Here is a 13,242-nt window from a genome sequence, read left to right on the forward strand (position 1 = left end):
AAAGACAGTTTGCCTGAAGATTTAATATCAGTGTGTTCCGAGCTTCTCGGAGCTTCCACTCTTTCAGGGTGTTTAGGATAAAAGATCAAAGCTGGTGCCAGATTTTTAACTTACTAAAAGAAGTGGAGGATGGGTGGAAAAGATTTTTTTCAAGGTCCATGATATTGAGGTAGTTGTCCACTGGTTTACTTTTTCTTCCAGAGTTTTTCTTTCACAGCCCAGGTATTGAAGTTACTTTCAGCTTTAAATATCCTTTACTAATCCTCCTTTTTTATGTCAGCAGCTGCAATAAATGAAGTACCTTTCAAGGGATACCTAATAACTGAAATAGCTGTAAATTTACTTGAATATGGTAATTATCTCTGAGTTTTCTGCTTGTTGATTTTTCTTCCACTTTTTTAGGTACATGTTCCATGTTACGTGGCTACTACACTTTGTAGCCAAGTGAATCTCATACTACTCCTTTTCACTTGATAGGTTGCATATAGTTGCAGGTAATGACTGAGGGCTGATGTAAGAATTGCACATAAGAGGTTGAACTTCTCTTGTGTGTGGTTGGGACAGTGAACCATTTCTATTTTTATCTGTATAATCTAGTCTGTCTACAGTAATGACACTTAAATTCCTAGCTCTTGGGATAAGCTGAGGCAGACGCTTCACTGTCAGACATGGGTAGCAGATTTAGTATTACATATGTTCCTACTTCCTTGTAATTGCAGCTGTAACAGGGTGGTTCTACTCCAAGTTCAGATTAACACTTTTTAAAGAATGGTGTAGTAGATATCTTTGATTTTTAATTCATTCAAGTACTCCAGCATTTCTGGAAGGACTGTATTACCCTGTTTTTCTGCAACAGATTCAGAATCCTTATAGTAATTGACGATATTTCTAAATTATTTTGAAATACATAAACTATTCCAGTCTGGTAAAACTCTGTGATATCTGTTAAGAGCATTTTCTTTCCTATTTTGTTCGCAAATTTTTTATATTACTTGCATTTGGTTATGATATGCTGATATAGCACAGCTAGCTCTTGCTGTCTTTTGTGTTCCCACTGACAGATTTTTTCCTCTTAGAGAAAGCAGCCAAAGAAGTAGGTCTTTTTTTATTTTTCTATCCTGTTTCTGAGAAAGTTTCTGATAAAGATGAAGGTTTCTGCAAAATTTGTCAGCTTTTCCTTTTCTCCTTCCTGTTAAGATTGGAATGCAAGCCAGTATAACAGAAATTTGAAAGTGTATGAAAGAATAATCAGGCTTTGATTAAAATCATGGATATTGACAACTGGATATAGAAAAGATACTCAAATTAGTGTTCCCACTGTAAGTGAGCAGAGAGAACTTAACAACCCAGTTATTTTCCATAACATTTGTTCAGTCTCTAGAGTAATTTAGAATTTACAATCTCCTCTTATTTCATTGAACTTTTTTTTTTCTTTTCATTACTAACTTGATAGGCTAAATTCAGATTCATACCTTTAAGAGAGGTATTTCTAAATTTAAGAAGAAAGACTGTTAAATCCAGTAGGTTTGAGGGCCTATGCAGTGCTTCCAGAATATTTTTGTAAAACAAGGACATCTTTGTCTAGCGGTTAAGAGTAATTTGTTCAGGTAGGGATGGGACAGATCTTTAAATATCAAAGATCATTACATTTTAAAATTTTTGCAGACTAATTTCTGTTTATTTTGTTTCTGGGAAATGTAATTTTTCTTTCCCAGAGTTTGGTCATGTAGCTTTACACACTTTGATTTTAGTTTATAAATCTCCAGGTGCCTCTGGCATCTTACATTGACAATCCTTTGCAAAATGATGACTTAATTGTAGTCTCTTGCAGTCAGTTTTAAAAAGCAGAGTTAGTATTCTGTAGTACTTCTTAAGTAATAGAATTACTGACTCCTTGAACTTCTGTTAAATTAGGTGGCCATTCAATACCATTTTTATCTTTAAGTAACTTTGTTTATTTTGCTCTTGGTTAGATTTCTTTCACTGTTCATTTGGGAGCTCACAAATTTTGAAAAGGTGTCATCTTGAATAAATGATACGAGCTTTTCTTCTTGAATAGAATAGATCTGTTAAGGTTTCTGTTTTCTAAGCTGTGGTTTCATTGTTCAACATCCTTATGCTGCACAAGTAAATCATAATTACTGAAGAAGTGTCAAATGTTACTTACCAGCAGCTTCAACAGGTCATCTGTTCAACAGGGGAAACGATTGACAGCTGAATTTCTGATATCATAGGCAGCTCTTAAAATGAGAAGAGACCCCTCTTAAAATTCAGCAACCTTTATCCTCAAACTTTCTCCTGATGCTAGCTTTAATTATCCTTTGTTCATATTAATCCCATTCATACACTGCCTACACAGGATGCACAGAACAGATTATTGACTTTGCAGCTCTCCTGTAAATATTCAAAACTATTAACACCTCCAAGTGTCTTTTGACGAACTAGATTTTTCAGTATTCTGAAGTCTTACTTTCTAGAGCACTCTTGACTGCTGTTCCATGGATTTTGACTAGTAGTGCAAGTAAATAATGACTTGTAATAGTGTAGTATGGAATTAAATGAGCCCTGGTTTAGATTGTGAGGTTTGTGATTCTGTAGTATTTTCACTTATCCATTCATGGAAATAGTCCTGCTGCAATAGCCAGTTTCTAAAGGTTTCCTACAGCAAGTAAATTACAGTGATCTAAGAAGAAAATCTGGGCTTTGTTCTTTGATTTCTTCTCATGACCTGGAGTTTCAAGAGAATCAGGTCTATTCATCTTGTGAATTCTTATTCTGTTAGCTGGTCTGTTTCTGGAATTTTAAGTAATCGACTTGTCTTAATGACAGAAACCAAGAAACAAAAATTTGTTTTTCTGACTAGTTACATCTGTCTGGAAAAATATTAGGAAAGATTAATTGGCATCTTTTGCATCACCATCTAGTTTTGTCATTCCTGGCCTTCTTGTCTTTGCTTTTATGCTCTTGCTGATGAAGTTAGCCTAAATTGCTAAGCACAAGACATCCTGTGTATTTGTGTAAATGCATGTTATACAGCACTTTTTCTCATTAGACCTCTACATTTCTACATGTTCTCCTTTATTTCATTCCTAACTGCCTTGATGCACTACAATATGCAAAATCCAGTGCTATTTTCTTGTGCACAGAAAAGTCTTAGTTAAAATTACCAAAGCAAGTTTCAGTACTTATGATGTCACACACTTTGAAATGAGAAACAAACCAGAAACAAAAGTATAAGCAAAGCATAACTAAGTATAGCATCTTCTTATTTATCTTTTACTATATATGTATATATTTTGTTGTTAGGAAAAATAGTGTTGTTGTTGTTGTTACCTTAGAAACCAGAATGCCATGGACAATTGCCAAGTCATGTTAAGTTTGTTTTGAGTATTTGATCTTTTGCTCAAGTTAAAGCAATAGATTGCAGAATAAACTGCAGAAGATGGTAAAATTCAACATTTTATTAGTCTGAAGTTTATGTAAGATCAGCTACTTCAGACTATTTTAGAATAAAGCATTTTGAGAAGTTTAAATAGGAAGATGGTTTAAGGCACATAGTATATTGATTTTATTTAAAAGTGTATTGTCTCCCAAATTTTGCTTAGAAGTGAGATGTATGTGCAAAAAGTTAAGATAGTTATAAAAATAAGATTGATAACTAATTTCTTAATGGAAAATTTGCTAAGTGTATGTTTTCTCTCATCACCAGCAGATAGATAGTCAGTAAGGGCAGCAGCAGCAGCCAGCTAGCCTGATGAATGAGTGTAATCCAGTTTCTTTGTATTGTACAGCTTGAGAAATGCCAGTGGCCTGACAGCAGCAGACCTTGCACATACCCAGGGCTTCCAAGAATGTGCCCAGTTTCTCTTGAACCTCCAGAACTGTCACCTGAATCGTTTCTATAGCAATGGCACCTTAAATGGGGTTCATCAGAATGCAGGTCCCAATCCATTCAGTGGTGGGACAAGTCGAAAGAGATCCTTTGAAGACACGGAGTCTGCTGGAGTAAAGAAGGCTAGAACAGAAGGTGAGACCCCAGAGGTAAATGGGATGGGTTCATACTGTTGCTGAGAAAGGAAAATAAACATTTTAAAGTCTTTTGGAGTGGATGTTGAGTATTATTGACAAACTTGCATATCTAAATTACATATTAATAGAAGAAGTGGATTAATACAATTATTCCATGCTGCAAGATCCCAGTTTCCCTATCATCATTTTGGCATGTTCAGAAATTTCTATTTCCAGACAATGCTAAAGCTGCATGATGCTGAGAATAATTATGCAGAGGAGTAGGAGCTGAAATTAGCTTCTATTCCTTCCTCAGTTTCTTCGGCTTCAGGAGGGCCAAGTAACAATCCATTGATTCACAAAGATGCCTGGATGTTCTGATGGTAATTTTCCATTCAGGGATTAGTTCACTGTTTAGAAAGAGCTCCATAAGGTGGATGGAAGAAATTGAATATAGAAGGGTCTCCCAAATCAAGAGGGGTTATGTCTGTAAATTAACATACCCTAAGTTTCCAGGATTGTTTTCCTTGGGGAACTGCTATTTTATACCAGGATGTAAATCCAGAATGGACCTTAAGGTTTCCTACCCAGCCTTGTACGTTGAGGATGCTGCTGCTTTGCCAGCAACAGTGGAATAATACAACCTATTGATACTTTTTGGTAGCTCTGTAGAAGTCTTTTTTTAGAAACAACTTGAGTAACATGATTGAGGAGAATTATCTTCTTCCTTTCTATTAGTCATTCCACTAAATTCTTACTAAGAGCAAGGGAGTAATTCTGCATTTAGACCTCTCTTTCCCTGATAATGCCAAAGGATGCTTTTCTTTAGCATCCAGAAAGGGGCTTCATAGGTCTTCATTGAAGACACTTTGTTCAGTTAAAGATGTTCTAGCATACATGGATTTCAGTGAGCCAGATAGAATGGGCTTAAACAGTGCTTAATTCCAGATAGCAAAGGGGGAACTGAGACTAATCCATATTTCTAAATATGACACAAATCACATCAATATCAACACTACCATTTGTTCAATACTTGCTATCCAAACACAGCTTTACCTATACCAGGATCAGAGACCTTAACTGGGTACTCCAGGGCCAATCATAAACAGGATATGGTGCTTCATGTAGCTGGTCTAAATGATAAATTTCATTATGGAGAAGAGTCCCTATGCAATTAAATACAAGAATTCAGGAATAAGTATTTCCTAAGTAGCTACTTAGAATAAGAAAACTTGCCCAGTACACAAGTGTCCATAACAGCTGCAGAAAGATGTTTTCAGTCCATTGATCTGCTACCAGGAGGCATTGCTTGAAGTCAAGTTAATTTATCTTGCATTTTGAAGAGCTGCTCCATCTGAGTGTTCCTAAGCAGCTGTCTTTCACAATATGCTCCAAGCTAGTCAGTATGCAGTGTTTCCCCACAAGTCTGGAGGATTGGTGCTGTATCTGCATTACCTTTCACTGTACCAGAGTAGGCCCAGTACCTAAGTTAGATTAAGCAAGTAAACAGACAGTGCTTGAAGTGAACAAGTGCTCCTGGGCAATTACAAAAATGTTGGAAAAGCGATCAGGGTAGGTAATTTTTGAAATTACTAACTGAAACTTTCTGAGACCTTCATGAACAAATACAAAAGCTTCACTGCTTTTGCTTGAAGGTTTTTGGAGTAACTAAAAGATAACTGTGGGAGCTGCAGTTTCTAATCTGACATGTTTGCCCTCAAAGACATCAGCATCAGTAATAACTAGTGCATCAATGTAAAAAGTCTCTTGCACTGAGAATGAGTCACTGTTCCTGAGGCATTTTGGTAAACAACAGAGCTGAGTAATGAGTTAGCAGTACAACTTTGTGCTTAGCTGTCCTTTTTACAGAAGAAGCCAAATTTTGTGTTAATTTTAAACCCTTATTAAAACCACACTAGTCTATTGTCCTTTAAAGACTATTTTGCACAGAAGATTCCAGATGTTCAGAGAGTGTAGCCAACCTGTATTAGCAGGGAAAAGTCAGGTTTTGATGGCCATACTCAAAATCAGAACAATCACTGCTTTGAAACTACTTGCTGCAACAACATATGGGACACCATACGTCACAAGAGCCTGTAAGCACTAGAGTTGAGAGAAGATAAATGCTTAAGGTGTGCTTTGACCTGGAATAACTAAAATGGGCAGTGGATGGGCATTACTTGTTTATATGCACACAAGTGTATCTGCCAACAGGTTAATAATATTTTAAAAAGCCTTAAACCTCAAAATTAGGCAACACTGATACATGATACACTGTGATAGAAACTAATTATTCAAATAGAATTAACAGAAGTAAGTTGGTGGCCACTTTCAGAACATATGCTGAATCGTTTTTCGTTTTGACTTAGGAACATAAACTGAATTTTCTGTCCATTTTTCTGAAATCAGTTCCAGAAATTTCATCCTGCTTCCCGGGAAGGTCAGCAGAGGGTGATGATGATGCACACTGGGCCAGCTGTTCACACAGCTGTGTAATCCTGGCCCCTCTAGTCCGGCCCTCAGCAGGTTGACTTGTGCTCTGTGATGTGTGTGCTGTTCATAACCAGTATGTTTTGGTGTCACAGGCCTCAGCACAGATGCTTGGGTGTTCTGTGTGGGGTGTGATGAAGGGCATTCCTGGAACTGGACCCTGGAATTGGCCAGCATGAAACTGCACTTACATATTCCTCTAGATAACTAAAAAACTCCCTTCCTGATTTAGGGTGATTTGAAGCCTGCTGATCCAAGGGCCCTGATGTCATTTAAGCCCTCAGTGGTCTCTTTGGACCTGGAACACCTCAGGGCTTGAGGTTCTTTTAAAATAAGTAGTTACAAAAATTTTGGTTGTGCCCCAGGTGATGGGAGCTGAATTGCAGTCTACCAAAGCAGGCATTTTTAACAATATTTAGCGTGTGTGCAGTGTGTGTAGAAAGATGTGTTAATGTCAGTGTGAGAGCAGGGTAGGGCCTGCTGGGATAGGAGTGGAGCAGTGCTCTGGGTAGGTACAAGTAGTTCTGAAATCAAGCCCATCTTGCTTATTAAAGCATTCCCCCCAGCAGTCTAACCACTTGGCAGCTTCTCTGAGAACACAGTTCTGCTTACTCAGCTCTTGAAGAGATCCCTGAAGCAGTCTGATATGGATAAGGGTGGGTTACTGGGAGCTGGCCCTTGGGAGTGAAAAAGGGAGCAGTCTAAACTGACAATAAACAAATAGGAGTTGGGCACATCTCCTGTAAAGCCTAAAAATGCGTAACTTAAATTTTTCTTCATTCAACGTTTTGTACATCAGACTAATAACTTTATACATATGTGCAAAGTCTAATAGGTACCCTGGTAATTTTCTGGTTTGCTTTAATAATCAAAGTACTCATCTTTTTGTTGGGTGAGTTTTCAAGTAGGCACTAATGACTAAATATTACTTTTTATGTCAGCTTACAGCTTTGATGGCTTAATACCAATGGTGAACGGAGGAGCTGAGGACGATGCTGACAATATGCACGTTGATAGAGAGTTTGCTGTTGTATCAGGTGGGAGTGGACAGTTTCCTGTTAACTACAACAACATTCAAATGGTTGAAGACACCAAACAACAGGAGAGTACTTCTGTTGGACCAAAAGAAATTGAAATATACACTGTTTCTGCAATGCAAACTCCTTGTCGTTGCAAGAATCAATATGCATTCTATTTTTAATTTAAGTATAAAATTTAGTCCTTATTTTTGCACATTGTTGTCTGGAGTCTTGAAAACTATTGTATTCCTGTAACACCCATTATATTGGGGGTTTAGTAGGTATCAAAAATCAGCTGTTTCATGCAATGTATTGTAATGGTGAAAGAGAAGGTTTATTAGTAATTTCTTAATATTTCAGCTAAACAGAAGTCCATGATGGCTGTTTCATCTTTAACCTGAGGCTTGTATTACATTGTGCCTTGCTTCTAGTTGCTATAATTTTGAGTTAAAGGAAATTCAGAAATAAGTTAAATTATTTGTTTAATTTTGATTGAGTAGATAGTAAGAAGACTTGATAAGAAACATATTCTAGCTTTGAAAATAACGTTGTGACAAAACTATATTCAGAATAGTACAATAAATACTATAGAGAATAGTCTAGACATACACTCAGTGTTCAGAATTTGCTCAGACACAATGACATAAGTGCAGGATCCTGCTGTGGGGTTTTTTTATATGAATAGAAGACCAGACATCACAGTTTTAATCTGCTATTTGGAAGTAGTGTACCTGGTAAAACAGATTTTGTATTTTGTACCAATCGTCATGAAACAGTCAAAATGTTACTAGGATTGGTCAATATTAATGCTCTAGATTTTTTAAGGACTGATTAATCAAGATACTTTTGGTAACAGGATGTGTATAGAGTTTGATTAAAACTGTCTTGGGTCAGCCTTTTTTGCACTTTGTAGGTTAAGACACAGAGTTGCTACAGTAGTGCATAATTACATTCAGAAATTAATTTCCTATTTATCAATTTTTTCTGCCAGAAATATGTTTATGCTTTGTACGACAGATCCAATTCAACAAAGGGAATGATAAAATAATAGATATTTATAATACATATATATATATATAACATATATATAATCAATACTTTAAAAGTAGACTATGATATTTTCCAGTGATAATTACTAAGTGTTCTTATTTATGCAAAAATTATTTTCTTTCATAAATATGGTCTATTACTGTATTACTATAGGTGCTCATTTTTAGCCAATAATAACATTCTATAATTATCACTAGAACTATTCATTACCTACTTTTGCATATTAACTAATAGAAGTGCCAGATTTATTAAATTTGGTTTGGCAAAACCAGCCAATAATGGTTTCTTTTTAAACAGTTAAAAATTTGCACTTTTCAGTTAATAAACACTATATGAAACTCCTTCTGTGCGTTTTCATCACTGAAGTATTAACTTTGATGTCTTGATGGGTTTGTGGGGGTTTTTTCCACTTTCAATGAGAATTCATGATCAGTGAGTTTGGCTGATGTGGTTATTTTAACCGATGTAGGGACTAAATGGGAAACTCCAGTTAGTACATCCAGGGAGTTACAAATTGGACACATATCTTGTATAAAATACTGGTGTCTGTGAAGTGTCAGTGTTGTACTTCAAATAACAGCCATGCAAAAAACTGCAAAAGAACCAAAACTCCAGATTCTTCCTTGTCAGACAGTGGTACTCATTATGTGTCACTTAAATGGGAACCCAGTCTTTTACAAATGTGGGAAGTTGCCAACAGACTAAATTAAGTGAATTAATTTGCATACACGCAGAAAATGCAATCCTGTTTTGCACATGGGTTTATGTGTTCATGGAGACATAAACATATGTGCATATATCCAAGGATAATCACAGAATGTAAAATCTTTAAATGTCACCACATAGCTCTGTAGTTGCTATGTTTGCCTTGCTCATCTCTACCAATATAGACATAAATTATATTTTAAAGGCAGAATATTTTATGCATTTTTTGTGCTAGTACTTTTGAGTACCACTGCAAAAACATGCATTTCAGACTGATAAAATCTGTTCATGGAAACAAAACCTGTTGTACCAATTACTAACTTCAAAGGGGAAATTGGTTCAAAACAGTTATCAGTGATTTTTGCATGCACATTTTTAGAATTTTGTTTCCTACTACTAGTTTTTAGTCTTCTGTGCACTCTGCTGTTGCTATTGTATGGCATTTTGCATGTGGATTGTACACATGCTATTATGAACATAGCATTAAATACAAACCTGCCCAGTACGTTATCTAGCAAGCTGCTAGGTACATTGAGGTACTTTTGAATAAAGGAACTTGGAAACATTTAATATTAGCACCCCAATGTAACATTTCCTTGTTTGATTTACTTCAGTGCATACTGTACTGTGAGAGTTACAACTAAAAAGAAAAAAAAAAAAAGCCACAGTTAAATTACAGCTGCAAAATGGGGGAAAAAAAAAAACCCCACCCTTCACCCTCTCACAGATTTTTTCCCTCCTAAGAGGGCAATACAATTAAGGTGAAAAGATCACTTTTATTCCACCCTTGAAAACACTGCCCAGAATGTTGTCTGCTGTACTTATTTCATACAGTTAAATGCGAAAAAAAAAAAAAAAAAAAAAAAATCTGGGAAGTTCACATTGCCTTTGCAAAGACTAATATAGGCATATTTTCAAAACAAATGTGGATAAAAAAGTTGCATTTTCAACTAAGAGTCCATGCCACAAATTTACTGGTCAGACCTCATTACTTGGAAGTACCTACATTGTTATAAAGATAAGGATAGATTTATTTTCAGAGCTGTGTATGGAAACGTTTTTAAGTGAGTGAAGTGTAGTGGAGACGTTTTGATGTATTTCTATTTATTCTTAATTGTTGGTGACAGGCTTATTTCTTGATGCAGATATGAATAGCAGTAGCTCCATATTGAATGCACTGACAAATGGATGTGCCATCAATGGACACTTGGATTTCATGGCCGCACAGCAGCTCAGCGGGATGGATGCCAGGCGTGAGGAGTGCTTAGCATTAACACCCAACGGGGTAATTCCTGCGGGAACTTCTCCCAGCAGGCATCGACTTCACACCAGTAACGGCACCGAGGAGCCGGAGAAAGCCATGAGTAATTCCACCGACATGTGTGGATCTCTGCACCTGAATGGAAGCCCGAGTAGCTGTGTTTCCAACCGGCCCTCGTGGGTGGAAGACCCTGGAGACACTTTGCACTATGGACACTACCATGGTTTTGGGGATACTGCTGAAAGCATCCCTGAACTCAGTAGTGTTGTTGAGCATTCCAATTCTGTCAAGGTCGAACAGAGATACGACAATACTGTCCTAGGCACAATGTATTTGTACCACGGTTCCTAGACGAATGACATTTATATCAAATGCATATTGAAATTGCTACCAAATGAAACTGGGGAGGCAGAATCCTCACATAGCATTAAATTTGAAGATCGCAACTTGTTGCTATTTTTACACTTTGTTTATATGAAAAGTAAACCTTTGATTTGACAGCCTTATACAATAGTTGTAGTTTGTTGCATGTATGGGGCTTATTTAGTGATAAAATAGGTGCTGTCATGATGGAATGTTTATTGTTTCAAATTTTTTATTATGGAATGTTCTGGTTTTGTATTTTTTTTCTAAGCTTGTGAACACTATCTTTCCCTTTTTAGAGCTGTTCTCCCTTTTATTATAACAATGTTTAACTGAATTTTGTGAAGAAAATGCTACGTATGTGCATCACTTAGAAGTAAAGATTTTTCTTTTCCGTATCTTCTGCTGAAGCTATGGTAGCAATATCAATGCCAGCTCTCACTATGCAAGGTTGAAAGTGGCAATCTTCTGGAGCTTCTCTGACTTTATAGTTTGTACATTCGTTTGGTATAATTAGATGTTCATCTTTAAATTTTTTGTACAATGTGTTTAAAAATGCGGAGACAAATTTGGGAGAAGTTGCTGTTTCACTTTCTGTAGCGTAGCAGTGCTTTTTGTTGCTGTTGGGCTCTTTGCATTACAGAGTGGGAAAGTGGGCTGCCTTTGTTCGGTCGCAGTTGGGTGTGCCTCAGGTTAGCTCTGTGGTGGGTTTCTTTGGCTTCTCTCCTTTGTATGTGTGCTTGATGTTTTACCATAGCTCACAGACTGGAGGCATGTTGGCACTGTTCTGCTTTGTACACAGTTTAAAATTGCTGTTACTCGTTATAGAATTTGCCAAGTCAAAATATTTTGAGTTTGACTGTCTTGGATATACATTTATTGTCTTTTTTTTAAACATATGCTTTGAAAATGTAACGTTGTGTACTCTTTGGGCTATGCTCACAGAAAATACATTGTATTTAATGCTTAATACATAAATCAAAATTCATATAAGTGCACTATATGAGCACTAATACTATGAGTTGCTGCTTGTGTTAAAGTGAAGAGTGGAGAAGAATATGGTAAATGAGATAAGCCCTCTGAATTGTGTTGATTTTTTTGTTCTTGTTTTGTTTAAAAAGGGACCTTTACAAATTGGATTAAAAAAATAAAGAAACATATTACATTGTATCTGAATATTTTGTTCAGATGTTATTATTTCAGCGGCAAGTTGAGAAAGCAGTAAATAGTTTATAAGTCACAATTCTCATCATCTTTCTCAGTGCTGCTGTGGGATTTCTTTTTGTCAGTATATGAAAGCAAATGGGAACTGCCCAACAAGTTGGCCTTGACTGAATTACAGAAACACAAACTGGATATTTGGTGTATGACAAGTTGAATCAGCCTTCAGCTTGAAAAATACTGGGTTAAAAAATTGCCTGTCTGTAAATAAAAAAAAATTACAGTCTCATTCAAACGTTTTTAAGCAAAATGTTGCTCATTGCAGGGGAGTCAGTGTTTGAAATAGCCTTTACACTCTACATGGTTCACTAGGCACAAGATGCTCACAGTGTATTCAGATTGAGAGTAGGACTGACAGGATTGATATTCAGATTGAGAGTAGGATTGACCAAATCTTTTGCAGACCAGCAAAACCACTCCAGTGCCTTCTGGAGACAAAAAAAAAAAAAAAAGGACCATTAGAAAGCTGAGTGTCACCTGAGATGAGCTGCTCAGGCATGCACATTAACTGGGCTTGGACAGCTGCACCTGAGCCCTGTTTTGAGATGGTTTGGTTTGCTGGTGTAGCACCCAGAGGAGCACATGCCATTGCCATTGTACTGACACGGGACAGTGAATCTCATTTGCTGCAGTGTTGGGGTTTGGGGATCTTCTCAGTATTTGCCAGGTTTGCTCCACATGCTCTCTTGTACTTCTAATACATCCAAGCACTCATAAATCTCACCTTCATGGCTGTAAACTGATCCCTAGAGAGCTTGCTTTGGGTACAGCCACGCTGGCATATGGAGGTGTAATGTTAGGTACATAATTTTAGCATGATAAGATTTATACTCTGTTCATAAGGCAAGATTTTTAAAATCTGTACATTTGGTTTTCATTCATTTGCTCTTCACACGTTTTTTCCTAAAAATACCTTGGAAGACATTGTACTTCAAATTCAAAGGAAGAACTCAGAGCTTTATTTTAAAAAACACTTCTGTGCCTGTGTGTTCAGCCACATGCCGATAGAGAGACAGATTTGAAGGTCTTGTATCTTGCCAGGCCCCATTGAAGCCAATTGTCAATTCATTGTTAAATCTTTGTTAAAGACCAGTGAGGGCCATACGATGTAGGTGTGCTGTGAGT

At 36.7% G+C, this 13,242-nt stretch overlaps 1 protein-coding gene across 3 annotated transcripts in view; it reads left to right on the forward strand.

Annotated features, from left to right (window-relative positions):
* The window catches only part of ANKRD10 (ankyrin repeat domain 10), a 36,887-nt gene extending 24,815 nt beyond the window's left edge, over nucleotides 1-12,072 (forward strand). For 2 of the 3 annotated variants that reach the window (XM_056513521.1, XM_056513688.1), the window contains 3 exons: nucleotides 3,792-4,027; nucleotides 7,440-7,535; nucleotides 10,400-12,072. In XM_056513521.1, coding sequence (XP_056369496.1) covers nucleotides 3,792-4,027; nucleotides 7,440-7,535; nucleotides 10,400-10,884 — 817 coding nt within the window. In that variant the 3' untranslated portion in view covers nucleotides 10,885-12,072. The remainder of the gene's footprint in view (nucleotides 1-3,791; nucleotides 4,028-7,439; nucleotides 7,536-10,399) is intronic. The other variant, XM_056513606.1, reaches the window with a different exon arrangement.
* Nucleotides 12,073-13,242: the final 1,170 nt, after the last annotated feature.

This window comes from Oenanthe melanoleuca, chromosome 1 (genome assembly GCF_029582105.1).
Source record: "Oenanthe melanoleuca isolate GR-GAL-2019-014 chromosome 1, OMel1.0, whole genome shotgun sequence".
NCBI classification, from domain to species: Eukaryota; Metazoa; Chordata; class Aves; order Passeriformes; family Muscicapidae; genus Oenanthe; species Oenanthe melanoleuca.